Source organism: Lactuca virosa, chromosome 8, assembly GCF_052849685.1.
Source record: "Lactuca virosa cultivar CGN04683 chromosome 8, Lactuca_virosa_CGN04683_v6, whole genome shotgun sequence".
Classification (NCBI taxonomy): domain Eukaryota; kingdom Viridiplantae; phylum Streptophyta; class Magnoliopsida; order Asterales; family Asteraceae; genus Lactuca; species Lactuca virosa.
The window spans coordinates 160,085,948-160,104,804 of record NC_136433.1 but is presented as its reverse complement, the minus strand read 5'-3'; the positions used below and the strand labels follow the sequence as shown (position 1 = coordinate 160,104,804).

Here is an 18,857-nt window from a genome sequence, read left to right as displayed (position 1 = left end):
TACCCAAAGGATTCTTACTTAGAGTGCGCACTGCTCCGGTGTCTTCAGTAGTACGGGCCCTATACTACCGTCCACACCGCATCAGTATTCACCCTAAGTCCTCCTCCTTGGATCCCAGGTCACCAGTACTCCATATCTCACTAAACTCAGGCTACTCTCTAGTAAACCACTCATAAGTTCCTCGCTGCTACATACTTACTCTCTAAGCATCTCATAGCAGCAGTAACTCCTAGGCTAAGGCATCACAGATCAGGCCACTCCAGTCCTAATAGTAATACCTAGCCTACTCTAGCATGCATATCATATCATAACACATCTTATAACACATAATGTAAGGGTATTTTGGGAAATCACCGTTCAGGCGCTAGCTGATCGTACACACTGCTCTGCTCTGCTATTTTCAAAATCTTTTTACTCTTTTATAAAATTTGTTTATTTTATGAAAACTTTCTCAATTCCTCAGTTTGAGTTCAGATTCATCCGAAGATGCACCCGAATCCCTCAAACCAAGGCTCTGATACCAACTTGTAACACCGTAAATTTCAAAACAATTTTTCACTTTTTAAAATATAATTTCATTCATAAATATTCTCGAATCCCAATGTATCACATATCAAATCCATAAAAACACATCCCAAGATCATAATGTATAAAACTCCAATAGTGTGTACTGATCATGCCGTCGCCTTCCCGCGATCCTCACTGGTACCTGAAACACATAACACAAAACACTGTAAGCATAAATGCTTAGTGAGTTCCCCAAAATACCACACACAACACATATTAGCCACTCGAGGCTATAACTCTGTTTGACCCTCTGGTCAATGTGTCTCAGTGGGACCCTCCAGTTCCATAACTCTGTGGGCCCTCTGGCCCTAACTCTGTGGACCTTCTGGTCCTAACTCTGTAAACTCTGTAACATACATAGCATAAATCACATAGAAATCACATCATGCAAAAGCATACAAAATACTCTGTCACATAACTCTAATTACCACCCTAGGTAAAGTATAGTGAGAAGACTCACCTCGAGTAACTCGGTAAACCTCGAACTCTGAAATACTGTACTAGCCTTCACCTAATCACATAAATAAATTCTCTAATTAATACAACTTCTAAAGGCTAGGCCAACTCCTCTCTATAAGTTCTCTAAGAAGGGTAAAATACCATTCTGCCCCTCTAATGGCTCATAAGTCCAAACACTGACTAATCCCTAAAAGTCAACAGAAGTCAACAGTCAACATTGACCAGACTCGCCGAGTGCACTAGAGTGACTCGACGAGTACATGCCTACCTCCTCGTCCCTGGTCCTCACTTGACTCACTGAGTCAACCCTATACTCCCCGGGTCGTTACGGATCGCGAGTCACGGGGCAACCCGACTCGACTCGTCGAGTCCCTTATGGACTCGGCGAGTTCCTCCCATAAAAACTCTCAAAAGATCTCTTGAGGTCAGATCTGCTTCACTAAACAGTAAATCCATCCTTCTAACATTCAAAAGTCACGTAAAGGTGCAACCTTTACGTGCATGCAACCCATATCAAGCCTCAAATGGAGAAATATCACTAGAAATGGCAACCTAGTCTCCAATTGCTTATTTGCTTGCAAAAAGCTAGAAGGTAGTGACTCTATGGACCTCTCAAGGTCCAGATCTGATATCATCAACACAAAGGGGACCTCATACTCACTAGATCTTATAAAAAAAGGGAGGTAAAAACCCTAAAATCATGAAATCTATCATATCAATACGAAATAGAAGGGATTATACCTCCAGAGACAATATCTCAAGATGATTAGCTCCAATCCAAGCTCCCTTCACATTTTAGATGGATCCTCTCTTCTTTCTCTAGCAAAAATCACCCCAAAATGAAGATTATAAGCCCTTTCTTGCACTCAAGCCTTCCTCACTCTCTCTAGGGTTTCTCTGGAACAAGGTGGCCTCAAATGACGGCCATAAGGGCCTTTAAATAGGGCACAAGCCCCGAAAATTAGGGTTTCATTTAACAGCGCGGACTCGCCGAGTCCATGCATGGACTCGCCGAGTCCCTTCATTAAATCCAGGCTGGCAGAAGCGCGATTCCACTCGGCGAGTCTGAGCGCCTACTCGCCAAGTCCCTTTCTAAAATTCAACAAAATACTTAAAATAAGATACCTGGGTATCCGGATGTTACAATAACATACTGTCTATCCTGATTCCGATCTAACAGATCATATCCACATGTAGCATACCATAACGATAACAACTAAAACGGCCGACCTTGGTGCCTTAGACCCTATCGATATAGTGATGATAACTCACCTTGCAGATGTCGCCTCGGTAGATAAACTTCAACCCTCAGATCACTGCCACAAACTCCACCACCTATTACCATAGTATAATTATACCCATAAGCCAACTAATCAATCCTGGTCAAAGTCAAAGTCATCAGTCAAGGTCAACAGTCCATGTTGACCTCGACTCGCCGAGTACCCCCGGCTACTCGCCGAGTTCCTTGAAGTACTAACCCACTCGCCGAGTCACCTGAGTGACTCGTCGAGTTCCTTTGGTTTACGATCGAGACCCTAAGGCCACTCGTCGAGCTTCCTTCTTGCAACTCGACAGTTACCCGCGCATACATAAGTTGGGGCAACCTCATCCGACTCGCCGAGTTGTTCATCCACTCGTCGAGTCTACGTCAATCTTCATTGAACTCGCCGAGTTGTTCTTCCAACTCGCCGAGTTCATTCCTATCTTCATATGACTCGCCGAGTCGACCATGCGACTCGCCGAGTCCCTTCAGTCCTTTTTGCCATACAGACTCATTTGAGCCATGTAGCGGCTCCAAACTACAGATCCAAGCTTCTAAGGCATGCTTTTCACGTAAAGTTGCAAACTTTACGTATATGCATAGCTATAAAGGCTCCAAATGTCCAATCCAAGCCTGAAATGGGGTTTCCTACCCAAGGAAGGCTTCATTCACGCCCTAACCAGAAACTTTATGACTCTAGGACTTAAGAAGGGTCCAGATCTGAAGTTACAACCTCAGATCTAGCCCATAGTCCACCTTATCAACTCAAAGATCCATAAAAGCCCCAAACTCAACCAAAAAGAGATCTAGAAGGGAAAAGAAGTAAAGGTGGCGACTTGATACCTCTGGAAGATGCTAACTGAGGTAGATTCTGATTCCCACTCTTTCCTTGCTCCAATTCCCTTGCCTTCCAAGTTCCCCTTCTCCAAAGATCTTCCTCCCAAGCTTAATACACACACAATAGAGCACCACACGAATTAGGGTTTTCTGAGTTCTCAAAGGACTGCAAAGAGGCCAAATGAGGCTTATGCTTCCTTAAATAGGGTGCCAAACCCCGAGATTTAGGGTTTCCTCTGCCAGCTCCTACTCGTCGAGTCCCTTCATGGACTCGGCGAGTAGGTCACTAAACACGTGTACCAAACCCATTGCTACTCGACGAGTAGGGCAACCAACTCGTCGAGTAGGCCTTGAAACCAATTAAATTCTTATTTAAACAATACCTGAGAATCGGGGCGTTACAAATTGATCACATGCTCACCATATAAAATAGTCTTTCATAAAAAGAAATGACATGTCATTTTCATGATATGCACACTATGTAAATATATACTTTTTTTCTTTGTATAAAAGATTTCGTAAACCATTATGTGTATACAGATTTCATCAAAGTTCCACGACATGCCATGAAACGATATACCGTTGTAACATGTACCTCAAAATGGAAAAAAAAACTTTGTACTTACCTTAGGACTAGGCAATGTTAGTCTCAATTCTCTACCTCGTACTTGGTTGGATACCAACATGTTCAAAATTTCAAAATATCCATCAAGTACAAATGAATCTAATTGATACATTACTTACAATAGCAATGTGCTTTCATTTTCCTAAATATTCATATTATGGATTACTATCTCTGAGACCAAAAACCAATACACCATAATTACATAATCAATCCCATACATTCAATCAATGTCTACCATCTCCTTTCTATCCCATAATCCTTATGATTGCAAATTAAATATTCTACCCTGTCTTTCTTGCATAAATACCAATTTAAATGACCATATATCATTATATATTACCTCAAATTCCATTTTATGAATTCCAATTCTGTAGTTGCATGTAAGTTATGTAGGGAGGTTTTATTTACCAAGCTTATATAGCTTATAGTATTTTTTTTTTATTGATGTGCCTTTCTGAAACTATTGATCTCGTTCAGGGTAAAACTTTAGCTGAGCATTAGGAGTCATGACCAATGACGGAACCAGAAACTTTTGCAAGGGTTAGCACAATTTTTTTCCGATGAAAAATAATAAAATATGATTTTTTAAATTACAATCTCACATAAGAAATCGTCAATTTCTTTCTTCCCTCCTCTCGTAAGTAATGTGCTACACAATTACAAAAAAATCACATGCCTTTCTTTACATTTAATGGGCTAAGTGATTCACCAATAAATGGGCTCAATGATTGGACTTTTTAAAAAAATAATGAAATCGTTTGAGGTTTAGTTACATCATATTTATTCACAGCTGCACTTATGTATGCAAAAAGAATTAATATTTCTATGGATTAATTGAGAAATCCATTGAGGGGTATCACATGATATCCCTACCAACTAAGTAATTCCGCTACTGTAGTCATGGCAAGAAGTTTGTATAGTTTTGCTTATGTACTAAACTGTTGTAACTACCCGGCTCAATCCATGGGTCTTCATATGTATGATGACTACTTCTAATATGTAGTTTAATATAACAATATAAACCATATATATATATATATATATATATATATATATATATATATATATATATATATATATATATATATATATTGTATGTTATATGTTTTTTTATAAAAAAATTGTTATATGTTTTTTTATAGAAAAATTTGGATAATTTATGTTAAATTACCGAGTGTTACAAAATAGTTCAAAGATACAAGGCTTTAATGCAAAAGAGTTTACATGTTCTATGAGACAAAACGACTGATGATATGACCATCTGTAATTGTACAAGCAGATAATAGACATTGTGCATTGATACTTGTACAACCACAAATGGTCATTTCATCTATTATTTTTTTTTCTCTCATTTTGCATCAATTGAACAAAATAAATAAATATTACTACTAGGTTTCAACAAATATGATGAAATACAAAAACATAAAACTAAAGATAAGATTAGTTACAATATTATTAAGAGGAAATTCATATGTAGCTATCAAAGGGATTTCCTAACCCTTGAAAGTGGAAAAATGAGGTTAATTTTTTTCTAAGAATATATTGGGCTAATTGACCATGAAATTGCAACCAATTTGATGGAATCGTAAGTGAGGTTAGCTACGATCTCGTTGGTTATTTTATTCATTTGCTTACAATTTTTATTATTCTTTTAAAAAATTAATAAAGAAAAATGGATATATATATATATATATATATATATATATATATATATATATATATATATATGATCAAATTTCAGATAATAAATTAAAAAAAATGACTTAGGCCCCGTTTGATAGACATCTTTTAAAGTCCAAACAGATCTTTCTGGTTGAATGGACCGGAAAGACTGTTTGATATAACAAAAAAAAATGGGTCTTTCCCGGTAAGATATGTCTTTTCCAGAAAGCTCCAAAACCATATCTTTCTGGCTGAATAGGTTGGAAAGACAATTGTACCCCAAACTCTGCCTCTTTCTTTCTTGGATTATTAATTTCTTTTAAATAATTTTTTTATTGGATTATTATATATTAGTAAATCTTATTTTTAATATATAATAATTATGTATTAATTAATATTATTTTATAGGATTATTAATTTCTTTTAAATAATTCTTTTTTTATTTCCTTATTATGGATTAATTCTTTTTATTGGATTATTATATGTAAATATTATTTATAAATATATAATATTTATATATTAATAATTATTAATTTATTGGATTTTAATTTCTTTTAGTTAATTTTTTTAATTTATTTTTATTGGATTAATCCTTTTTATAGACAACACCACCATCATCCTAATATATTTTTAAAAAATCATTCATCCCACCCCTATCGAACATAAATCAGGTCAAGAATCACATGTTGAGTTATAAAAAAGTTAAAATTGCTAGAAAGAATAACAACGTAACATCAACTTTAAAAAAAAAACTAAAAACAACTTAATCGACATTCTATTTGGATTTTTAAATGATTATTGTGTAATTTTGATTTTGTATGACAATTTGTATGTTTTTATAATTATTCAACAACTCCATTCGTCACAGTATAGAACAACAGGGTAATATTGTCATTTTTCATCATTCAGCACAGTCAATCAGATGTATAATTAAACAACATGGTTTCTTTCCAAGTCAGAAAACTTTCCCATACATCACTTTTCCAGACAACACTTTACCGGATAGAAACTATCAAACGGGACCTTATTAGTTATTATATAGTGAAGCAAAAGGTATATTACATTATTTTATGGAATTATTCCCATATAAAAAGTAACTAGTGGAGTGGCCTATACATTGGGTTTATAAATCTTATATTTTTCATACACTTTTTCTAATGTACTCTTCCATATTAAATATTTCTCCAAACTTGTTATTAGACATGAAACATTTATGTAAAATGTTATTAGACATTAACTATTTATGTAGTTTTGTGAAATGTAGGAACAAAATACTTTTGGTAGGGATTATTTATGTAATTTTGTTAAAAGAAGGAAACATTTTTATGATTTTGTGAAACATAAGGACCATTTGTGTAAATTTGATAATAGAAAGGGACCATATCTATAACTTATGAAACTTAGGAACTATTTTCATAAATTTGTTATTAGGGAGGGACTATTCCTATAAAAATAATTCAGCACAGGGACCCATTCTGTAAATTACATAGACCTTGTTTGTAAATTGTTTTCTATATAGGACCCATTTATGTAATTTTCTATTAAAATAGGGATCATTGTGTAATTTATAGAGACCATTTTTGTAAATTTGTTTTTGACAGGGACTGTTTTGGTAAACATCCCAATAGATGTAAGGAGTTATAGAATGAACAGACATCAATTTCATACCCGCTCGATTTTCTCTCTTTTCTGAATTTATACATTCATATATCTGTATCTATATATACACCGTAACATCGTCTCCATCTAACCTTCCTTGCCGGAACCTGCATTGCCACCCATCCACCCGGCCTTCATTTTGCTTCACTTTTCGTCTCTTTTACCAAATTTCATTTTGTTCGTTTTTCTCGTCGGAGATCCGTCCTCCTCCGCTATCACGGCCATGGGGACGTCAACAATTCTCCCAGATCTCGGCACCGAAATCGTAATCCCAGTCTGCGCCGTCATAGGAATTCTCTTCTCTCTCATCCAATGGTGCCTTGTCGCCAAAATCAAGCTCTCGCCGGAGAAGCCTTTCGCCGGTGGCGGCAGGCATGGGTACGCTGAATCCTTGATCGAGGAAGAAGAAGGCGTCAATGACCACACCGTTGTTCGTAAATGTGCCGAAATTCAGAACGCTATTGCCGAAGGTATTGCGATTGTTTTATTTCCTTTGGATCGTTAATTGTTTGGTGTAATCTCTCGCGGTGATTTTGATTTCTCGATAAAATCTCGAAAACTGGAATGATTTGTTATCGATATTCTTATTCTCTCTGTGTAATCATGATCTACGTTAGTAAAATTTATCTACAAATGAGTTTATATCATGATTAGAAATATTCCTTGTTCTTTCTTTATATATTGATAGTACTCTCTTCCCTGCGTTGGATATTCTGAATTCCTACTTCAGTCCAAGTTTGTGATTGTTATATTTGTTTTCTTTCCATTTACATCATAAATCTCTAGTTAAAGTTCTTAATTTATTTCTACAAGCTCATCTCGCATGAATTCTATTTTCTGTAGATGAATTCTCTACTAAGCAATATAGGGACTTTAGGGTGTGATTCTTTTGATGTAGCTTTCTAGTTTACACATACTCTAGCTTTTTAGAGTCTGTGTGTGGTGTTGAATTCTTACAAGTGTATGTTTTCTTATAGCCATATTTATTGTTATTACAGGAGCAACTTCCTTCCTCTTCACTGAATACCAATACGTTGGTGTTTTCATGGCTGTTTTTGCTGTTCTAATCTTTGTATTCCTGGGCTCCGTTGAGGGTTTCAGCACCAGTGACCAACAATGCACATACGATAGCAGCAAGCTCTGTAAACCTGCACTTGCAACTGCCATCTTCAGCACCATATCCTTTCTACTAGGCGGCATCACCTCCGTCATATCTGGCTACCTTGGAATGAAAATTGCTACATATGCAAATGCCAGAACTACCCTTGAAGCAAGAAAGGGAGTAGGGAAGGCTTTTATTGTTGCTTTTCGTTCTGGTGCTGTCATGGGGTTTCTCCTAGCTGCCAATGGTCTCCTGGTTTTGTATATCGCCATCAACTTGTTTAAACTTTATTATGGTGATGATTGGGAAGGCCTTTTTGAAGCTATAACTGGTTATGGACTTGGTGGATCTTCCATGGCACTGTTTGGTCGAGTTGGTGGTGGAATATACACCAAAGCCGCTGATGTTGGGGCGGATCTTGTTGGCAAGGTAGAGAGGAACATTCCAGAAGATGACCCAAGAAACCCTGCAGTAAGTCTTACTTTTTCATCTAATTTCAGTACACTCATCTGCAAACATGGCTTAAAAAACTTTTCGTTGCAGGTTATTGCAGACAATGTTGGTGACAATGTTGGGGATATTGCTGGAATGGGATCCGATCTTTTCGGGTCATATGCTGAGTCATCATGTGCAGCTCTTGTAGTTGCTTCCATTTCCTCATTTGGTAACAATCATGATTTCACTTCAATGATGTATCCTCTCCTAGTGAGTTCCATTGGCATTCTTGTTTGTTTGCTCACTACCCTTTTCGCCACTGACTTTTTCGAAATCAAAACTGTTAAAGAAATCGAACCCGCTTTAAAATACCAACTCATAATTTCCACCATCTTGATGACTATGGGTATAGCACTCGTTAGTTGGGTTGCCCTTCCTCCCTCCTTCACCATCTTCAATTTCGGAATCCAGAAAGAAGTTCACAACTGGTAATTTTCAATTTTAGTCTCACAAATTGGATACAAATTTTTATGTCTTTCTGGGTTTTGCAGGCAATTGTTCTTATGTGTTAGTGTCGGTTTATGGGCCGGGCTTATAATCGGGTTTGTAACCGAATACTTCACCAGCAACGCATACAGCCCGGTCCAGGACGTGGCGGATTCATGCCGTACAGGGGCGGCGACAAATGTAATTTTCGGACTTGCTTTGGGGTACAAGTCATGTATCATTCCGATCTTCGCAATCGCAATCAGTATTTATGTTAGTTTCACTTTCGCCGCCATGTACGGCGTCGCTGTTGCTGCCCTCGGAATGCTGAGCACCATCGCCACCGGTTTAGCCATCGATGCATACGGTCCGATCAGTGATAACGCAGGCGGCATAGCCGAAATGGCCGGGATGAGCCACCGGATTCGCGAACGAACCGACGCCCTTGACGCCGCCGGAAACACGACTGCCGCCATCGGAAAGGTACCAATTCAAGTATTCAACACTCTGTTTGTTCATTTATTTAGCGATTAATTTGTAGGGTTTTGCAATCGGGTCAGCGGCTCTTGTATCGTTGGCTCTATTCGGTGCGTTTGTGAGCAGAGCGGAGATCACAACTGTTGATGTTTTGACGCCGAAAGTTTTTATTGGTTTGTTGGTGGGAGCGATGCTTCCTTACTGGTTTTCAGCCATGACGATGAGGAGTGTGGGAAGTGCAGCGCTTAAAATGGTGGAGGAAGTCAGGAGGCAATTCAATACAATTCCAGGCCTCATGGAAGGAACTGCAAAACCCGATTATGCAACTTGTGTTCAAATTTCAACTGATGCATCCATTCAAGAGATGATTCCACCTGGTGCCCTTGTTATGCTTACTCCTCTTATTGTTGGGATTTTCTTTGGGGTCGAAACGCTTTCCGGTGTTCTCGCCGGATCTCTTATCTCCGGCGTTCAGGTAATCATTAGTCATTACCCAAATTACGTTTTTACCCTTCCTTTTCTTCATTATGCATTTCTCACACGTTTTTTTAACTTAATACAGATTGCTATATCTGCATCAAACACGGGTGGTGCTTGGGACAATGCCAAGAAATATATCGAGGTATTGTTAAAATTATAAAAATATCCTTTTTTTTTTTTTTTTTTTTTTTAAATATTTTTTAAGAAAAAATGGATGCATTTTTGGTAAACTTTGTTCTAGGCTGGTGCTTCTGAGCATGCACGAACACTGGGCCCCAAGGGGTCGGACCCACACAAGGCGGCTGTGATTGGTGACACGGTTGGCGACCCTTTAAAGGACACTTCCGGGCCGTCGCTAAATATCCTTATCAAACTCATGGCTGTTGAATCCCTCGTTTTTGCACAATTTTTTGCTACTCATGGTGGTCTTCTCTTTAAGTTTTTTTAAATAATTTTTAACTTTTTTTTGGAGTTTATAACACTCGGATATATACTTTAAGAGACACTTGAAACTGTTTTTTTTACATAATTTTGTTTTAGCTATTAGATCTTTTCATTATACCAATTTGAACCCTTAGCAATAAGATATAACCGAAATTTATCCGTTTTTCTCCATACTTGGAATGAGAATAGCAAGTGACTTTTGTTGGTATATGTATTTCAGGTGTAATATGACTTTTCCTCAGCCCATTTGCTAAAAATTAGTCTGATTTGTCTAATCAATATCTTTCTATAAAACAAGAAAGAAATGAAAAACAAGTATTTTGATTAATTAATAAAGTATAATTTATAATTCACTTCTTTTGACATCAACAAAAAAAAAACAAAATGGAAATAACATTTTATCCTCTACCAACCAAACCAAAGACGATTTTAATTTCTTTAACATTTGATGGATTCCATTTGTTTCAAATCTTGCAAGCATCAATGGCTCTTCTACCTTGTTGATAATTCTTGAAAAAAAAGTCAGCAGTAAACGTGACATTCTTGTATAATCTCGGTCTTTCACACGTAACAAGCTCATCAACAACTCCAATATCCTTTTCCGTTTGTGGCATGCAAAACATCGCCAAAGTCATCCTTTCATTTTTCGAGTTCACCGACACTCTATGCACAGGACTCTTGAACACCCCATTACTCATTATCTACACATACATTTTCTCAAATTATATATATCATTCTCAAAATCAAGCTTCATACATCATACAAAATCAATTGATTACCTCGAGTTGATCACCAATATTAATGGTTAGGGCATCATGGACAATAGGAACTCCAACCCATTCATTATCTTTCAAAATTTGAAGCCCTTTAACTTCTTTATCCTGCAACAAAACTGTGATTGCTGACCCATCTGCATGTGGTTTCACTCCTAAAACTTTTTCAGGCCATTGACATGGAGGGTAGTAGTTAAATCTTGCATTCATTGTTGAATTTGTCCCATATTGATTCAAGAAACAATCCTCCTCCAAATCTAATGATCTAGCAAGGGCTTTAAGAACAAGTTTATTGATCGACTCTATCTTACAGCTATATTCATCAAGAACCTCCCTGAGATGTCATCACAATAACATAATATATCATAATAGGTGATAAGTCAATCCCATTTCAGCAATTGAGATAAAGATGTTGAAAGTATGTTTCTTTTACCTGAAGTGAGAAGGATTTTGAGGCCAGAATTGAAGCTTTTGTTGGTGTTTTGGAAGAACAGTGAGGTAAAGCCTATCAGTCCAATCAATAGTCTGGTTATGTGAGAGAACCATGTCATTTCCATAGCCTTCCAGATCATTTTCTGCTCTCATGTATTTCTTTTTCTCCTCAACTGATAACCCGAAGAACAGTTTGCTAATTTCTCTAACTTTCTCCAAAAACGAACTTTCAATCCCATGGTTAATTGCCTGAAACCCAATTGAGTTTCACAAAAATTTCTTTAAAACAATTTACTATATATGGCACCAGATTGATTAGTTCCTAAATAAAAAATCGATTCATCGAATCTGAAACTGGTTGTAACATTCAAACTGATAAAGCCAAAATGTTAAAATCGTCTCTAAATTTACAACAGGTGGATTGAATTAGATCTACAGTTGCAGATAGCATGTCTATCGATCGATCAATAACAGATAGTTATCCCGCAGATCAAGTGTTCGGGGCCAAGATATATGATATCGAGAGAAATAGAGATAGAGAGAGAAACCTGAAAGCAGCCCCAAGAGCTAACAGCTGATTTAAGGTTATCGAGCTCCGAAAGAGATGAAGTTAAGAGGCTAACATCAACAACAGGAATATGCTCAGTGATCGGAGACGACACACCGGCGTTGTCGACGCTACCGTACTCTTCATCTTGTTTACGGATGTATCTTTCCGGCAGGTGGTTATAGTCCGCCGCTATTTCTTGAACTTGTTTGGTTTGAGACTGGTAATCAACCATGGCGATCGTGTAGCAAAAGCGTTGATTTGTATCGGGAGCCACCTGAATTCGTTACCTGTTTGATATTCTTCTTCTATGATGGTTTTGGTCAACGGCACGCACGTCAAAGTCATGGATATAATATCATAACATTTTTTTTTTTTTTTTTAATTTATCATCTTTTTATCCATCAACTAAACTTTTTACTTTAAAATTTACAATCCCATTAGCAAAAATTCGTGCAGCATTCACCGCTAGAAAATTATACGTCATTGAAGTACTTGAAACATCGTTAAAATCATTGGCGACGGATTAGTAACTAACTTAGCTCAAAAATGATTAAAAGGATAATATAGTTCTTATTTAGTCTTATGGTTTTTTCTTATTTGCATTTTAACTTGTTTTTTTTTACACATTCAAGCTTTATGACAGGCAATTTCAGATCAAGTTCTCAATTTATACATATTTAATCATTAATTTTTTTTTTTTTTTTTTGCAAAATAAGGCTTTATTGTTTTTGTACACATCCCTACCGGTTTCTTTATGTTTTCTTCACGTGACATCCTACGTGTGACAATCATTAATGAGTTGTTCTCATATGTAACTTATTTGGATAGTGAAATCGTGTATCATTAATAACATTGTATTGTTGATATTAGTAGGTGTTATACTATAATACCAACTACATTTAATATCAATACTAGCTTTATTCAATAGCAATATCAATTACATTACATCAGGTGAAGAAACTACATTAGCCATAATGATTCTAATATCAATACCAACTAAATTTCAAATCATTCCAGAAAATTATAACTTGTTTTAACCCTATCACTACATGAATACTTCTTCGGCTCATTCACTTCTTTCTTGAGACACGAAACCTCTTCTTTAACAACTGCATGCTCATCTTCAAAATTTGGGGTCAATTCGACATGTTTTTCATCTATCTACTGCCAAAATTTGCACTTCTTACTTGGTTTCTTCGGTAACAAAAACACATTTTAAGCAAGTAAGAAAGAAGGTTAAAAAAATATATAAACTCTTTTGCTGAAAAATGGTTAAAATCGACATACCAATGAATTAGGGAAGACTCTAAAGTTTTTTTACAGTGTGTTCTTTTATCTGGGAAGTGTCAAGTCGAGTTGGGAAGAAGCAATCACAAAGAATCTCGTTGTTTGTTATAGATATAGATAAAACCGAAACCAGTGACATCTTCTTCTTGGAGGATGTTCTTTTAACCGATTCGTGAATTATGTTACTGATATAAGTGAGGTACGAGCCACGTATGAAAACACTTCATTAATGATTGTCCCAAATAGGATGTCACGTAAGCAAAACCTGAAGTAATCGGTCATAAGGACCAAATATGTACAAAACACAATGACTTTTATATATATATATATATATATATATATATATATATATATATATATATATATATATATATATATATAAGAACTTAACCTAGAGTAGCCAATCATAAGATCTGAATCTATACAAAACAACAAGTTCAAAGGCTAATTTTATAAAAAAAAAATTACAATAAAAACTAAATATGTACAAAATAAGAACTATATTAGCTTTTAGATGGGTTTCCCATCTTTTAACGATATGCACTATTTTGTTGCTAAATGTCCATGATTGACCGGTCATGAAATTCCCGTTACTAATTTGTCGATGTATATATGTATGTATATACATACAAATACACATATACAAAGACATAGACACTATACATATAAACAGTCATATATATGGACACACAAATATACTTAAAAAAGGGTATAAGCCACTTGTGGACTACCCCACTAACACATAGCCAAGATGAGAATGTAAATCATATCATCCGAGACCAAGAAGGCTGGTACGGTACCCACAAAATACATACATACACACATATACATACACATACATTACTTGTGCCATCATACCATGTTAATACATACACACACATATACATACACATACATTACTTGTGCCATGTTACTATGATTTCTAATCTTATTTGGATGACACACAGAAAAAAACAAAAACACAGAACATAAATACATAATAAGTTAAAGGGACGATGAAGTTATGAACCAACCATCTTGTCAATAGTCAAATCTTGCAAATATCGATTGCCCTCCTACCTTTCTGGTAATACTTGAAAAATGAGTCGACAGTAAAGGTCACGTTCTTGTATAGCCTCGGTGTTTCATCGGTAACAAGCCCATCCACAGGCCCAATATCTTTTTCCGTTTGAGGCATGCAAAACAAAGCCGCACTCATTCTTGCATCTTTGGAGTTGATCAACACCCTATGCATAGGGCTCTTGAAAATCCCATTGCTCATTATCTGCACATTTCATATTCTTGAAATTAAGTTACATCATCATTAAAACTTTTAGTTAATTAAGGATTACCTCAAGTTGATCACCAATATTGATTGTTAGAGCATCAGGAAGAATAGGAACTCCAACCCATTGACCATCTTTCAAGACTTGAAGCCCTTCAACCTCTTTGTCTTGCAACAGAAATGTGAGTGCTGAAATATCAGCGTGTGCTTTCACTCCAAACACTTTGTCTGGCCATGGACATGGAGGGCAGTAGTTAAACCTTGCCTCCATTGTTGCACTTGTCCCATATTGATCCAAGAAGCAATTTTCCTCCAAGTTCAATGATCTAGCAAGGGCTTTTAGGAGAAATTCATTAATCAACTCTATTTTGGATACATATTCATCAACAACCTCCCTGAAACATCATAATTGCATTAAGCAATTTCATGACAACTTTAACAAATAATCTATGTAAATCAATATTCAATATATACTAATGATTTTACCTGAAGTTAGAGGGATTTTGGGGCCAAAATTGAAGCCTTCGTTGGTGTTTTGGGAGAACATTGAGATAAAGTCTATCATTCCAATCAAGAGTCTGCTTCTCTGAAAGAACCATGTCATTCCCATATCCTTCAATATTATCTTCTGCTCTCAAGTATTTCTTCTTCTCCTCCCCTGAAAATCTGAAGAACAGTTTGCTGATTTCTCGAACTTTCTCCAGAAATGAACCTTCAATTCCATGGTTAATTGCCTGAAATGAAATCCATTCGAGTTTCATGAGAACATGCATCTACAAACAAAAATTTCTTTAAAAAGAGTTTGTATGAGAGAGAGAGAGAGAGAGAGAGAGAGAGAGAGAGACCTGAAAGCAGCCCCAAGAACTAACAGCTGATTTAAGCTTATGGAGCTCCAAAAGAGATGAAGTTAAGAGGCTAATATCAATAACGGGAACCACCTCACTCATCGGAGATGATACAGGGGTGTTGCTAACGTTACCGTACTTTTCATCTTGCTTACGGATATATCTTTCCGGCAGGTGGTTATAGTCCGCCGCTATCTCTTGAACTTGTTTGGTTTGTGAATCGTGGTTCTCCACAGCGGTCGCCGACGTCGCCTGGGATTCAGCCATGGTGTATCAAGGCGTTGATCGGTATGATCAGCAGGCAACTGAACCTGTATACGTGTTGATGCTCGGGGTGCTAGCAATCCGTACCGTAGATGTATATGCATTGATTGTTGAGCAAAAATTGGATTTTTATCATCTGAAGCTGAACTGACAGGCCGACAAACAGCAAAGACTTTTGACAATCTTAAGGTTTTCAAAAACCTTTTTGAAAAAACCATTAATGAAGTTTTTCAAGCAAAGTTTTTCTTTTTCAAGAGCTGTTAATTAACCAATTTTGTTGTCATGAGCTTCTTTTCAACCAATTAAAAATAATTTATTATATTTATAAATTGAAAAATCTCTTTAATGGATATACAATAAGCTTTTTGTTTTAAATATTTTTTTAGAAAAGTTGATGATATAATGTTTTATAAACGGGTTCGGTTCGAATCGGTCGGTTAAATTGGTTGGATTGGGAATCGAAGAATGGAACGGTTCAACTACCATTAGTTTTATGTTTATTTCTGGATCGAAATGAATCGGTTAAACTGAAATATTAAAATCCGCATTGAACTGATGTAATTGGACATTATGGTGTTTTTCATATATGTTTAGACTTCTCTTATATCTATGTATATCTTTTGTTTGATAACCAATTACAGATCCATTTTTGAAATTTTATAAAGTGAATATCAGAAGTCTTTGAATATGAGATAATCATATAACATTTGACTTGATTTCTAATGCTTATATTGGCCAAATTTGTAAACCCTCAAAATGATTAAGAACTCTTATGTATTGGAACTTTGATAAGTCTTTCTTTATAGCTTACGTGGTGTGGTTTTGTCACTAAAAAAATGGTAAATCTCATGAAGCTTTTTGATTATGTTTGGTAATTGTTTTGAAGCTTTTTGGTATCAAAACTTTTATAAATTTGGTTTGGTATTAAAATTATGTAAGTTTTCTTTGGTACTAAAATTATTTAATTATGAAAACCAAGTTGACCCAACGTTCAAACAAGTTCAATCGGGAACCAACCACCACACCGGTTTAACTAAAACCTGTTTTTTAAAACATTAATATCCGATAATCATTGGCCTTACGGATATTGTTACACCCGAGTCCTGGTTAGTTCCCTTTCCTACCCTCCATTTAATTAATTTTGCAATTTTGGTCCTTATGTTGGGCGTACCTGGATGGTACGCTGGGTGTAAGGTTCATTAAAGGAAAGCATCGTTGTTTTGGAGTACGCTGGGCGTACTCGGTCTGGACGAAAACTCTAATCTTGGTGGTTTGGACCATATATATTGATCCTTAAGCCCATCTCCCCACCCCATTTCCAGCCTCCATCAATTGAGACGTTTTCTTGCAAACCCTAGCCCCCTTTAGTGCATTTTGAGACCTTGGAGTGTGTTTTTGTGTGTTCCAAAGTGTTAATGCAAATAATTTCCCATGCAAAAGTATTATGCCTCTCACGATTAATAAATACTACAAATAATACAAATGGGCTACATACAATATTGGGCTGCCAAACTAAATACCAAAAGAGAATACAAGCTATATATATATATATATATATATATATATATATATATATATATATATATATATATATCTAACAACCCCCTGCAGTCGGAACGAGAGGTCGAGAAAGAACGTTCAGACTGGATCTGAAGTCAATAAACAAAGTAGACGGTAGCCCCTTGGTAAAAATCTCAGCGTCTTGGGATGAAGAGGGGACATGTAAAACACGAATTTGTCCCAAGGCCACCTTATCACACACAAAATGGATGTCGATCTCAATGTGTTTAGTGTGTTGATGCTGAAAAAGATTGGTGGACAGGTAAACGACACTTATATTGTCACAGTAAACAAGAGTAGCTGTCAGCGGTGGATAAAAGAGCTCCCGGAGTAAGTTACGAAGCCAACTGGTCTCGGCAACGACATTTGCAACACCACAATATTCTGCTTCAGCACTCGACCTGGAAATGGTACTTTGGCGTTTGGAGGACCAAGATAGAAGATTCTTTCCAAGGAAGACACAATACCCGGATGTGGATCTTCTAAATGAGGGACATCTTGCCCAGTCTGCATTAGAGTATGCAACAAGACCACGAGCAGGAGAAGCATACAACTGTAAGCCTTGATCAAGAGTGCCACGCACATATCTAAGGATCCACTTGAGAGCTGAAAACTGAGGTTCGCGGGGATCATGCATATATAGGCACACCTGTTGAACTGCATAAGATATATTCGGCCAAGTGAAAGTCAAGTATTGAAGAGCACCTGCAAGACTGCGATATAATGTCGGATCAGCAACAGGAGGGCCCGAGCCATCAACTTTGGCATACGTTTCGGCTGGAGTTCGAACGGGTTTGCATTTAGACATTTTAGCACGGTCTAGAATCTCTGTTGCATATTTCTGTTGAGAGAGAAACATGACATGGTGATCTCGAACGACAGCTATACCGAGAAAATAATTGAGAGCACCCAAATTAGTCATGGAGAACTCGGCACGTAAGGTGGTGATAATCTAATGTAAAAGATATGTGGATGAAGCAGTCAACACAATATCATCAACATAAAGTAAAAGATAGGCAATGTGACCCCCTTTGTTGTAGATGAATAAAGAAGTATCAGATTTGTTGTTGGTGAAGCCGAATTGAGTAATATATTGAGCAAATTGGTGGTACCATGCACGTGGATCCTGCTTGAGGCCATAAAGAGACCACTGTAATAGACAAACATGATATGGTGCAGAGGGGTCTCGGAAACCCGGTGGCTGATGCATATAAACTGTTTCCTATAGATGGCCGTGAAGTAAGGCGTTCTTCACGTCCAACTGATGAACCGGCCATTCATGAGAGACTACAATGCTGAGAACGGTCCGAATAGTTGCAGGTTTAACAACTGGACTAAAAGTTTCATCACAATCAATGTCGGGACGCTGAGTGCGTCCATTGGCGACC

General features: G+C 36.7%; 3 protein-coding genes across 3 annotated transcripts; 1 reads left to right on the top strand and 2 right to left on the bottom strand.

The window, feature by feature from the left end:
• The first annotated feature begins 7,093 nt into the window (after window positions 1–7,093).
• On the top strand, window positions 7,094–10,636 carry LOC145133437 (pyrophosphate-energized vacuolar membrane proton pump-like). The gene is made up of 7 exons (XM_079068383.1): window positions 7,094–7,540; window positions 8,069–8,643; window positions 8,716–9,095; window positions 9,159–9,576; window positions 9,635–10,045; window positions 10,133–10,192; window positions 10,292–10,636. The coding sequence occupies exons 1-7, from the start codon at window positions 7,294–7,296 to the stop codon at window positions 10,496–10,498; spliced, it is 2,298 nt and encodes a 765-aa protein (XP_078924509.1). The 5' UTR covers window positions 7,094–7,293; the 3' UTR covers window positions 10,499–10,636.
• Window positions 10,637–10,799: 163 nt separating this feature from the next.
• On the bottom strand, window positions 10,800–12,580 carry LOC145134643 (protein LATERAL BRANCHING OXIDOREDUCTASE 1-like). Its single transcript, XM_079069489.1, has 4 exons — window positions 12,248–12,580; window positions 11,701–11,948; window positions 11,274–11,601; window positions 10,800–11,195 (listed from the first exon to the last, which is right to left on the bottom strand). The coding sequence occupies exons 1-4, from the start codon at window positions 12,479–12,481 to the stop codon at window positions 10,959–10,961; spliced, it is 1,047 nt and encodes a 348-aa protein (XP_078925615.1). The 5' UTR covers window positions 12,482–12,580; the 3' UTR covers window positions 10,800–10,958.
• A 1,703-nt stretch (window positions 12,581–14,283) lies between these two features.
• Window positions 14,284–16,083, bottom strand: LOC145133004 (codeine O-demethylase-like). The gene is made up of 4 exons (XM_079067955.1): window positions 15,646–16,083; window positions 15,287–15,534; window positions 14,868–15,195; window positions 14,284–14,800 (listed from the first exon to the last, which is right to left on the bottom strand). The coding sequence occupies exons 1-4, from the start codon at window positions 15,910–15,912 to the stop codon at window positions 14,564–14,566; spliced, it is 1,080 nt and encodes a 359-aa protein (XP_078924081.1). The 5' UTR covers window positions 15,913–16,083; the 3' UTR covers window positions 14,284–14,563.
• Window positions 16,084–18,857: the final 2,774 nt, after the last annotated feature.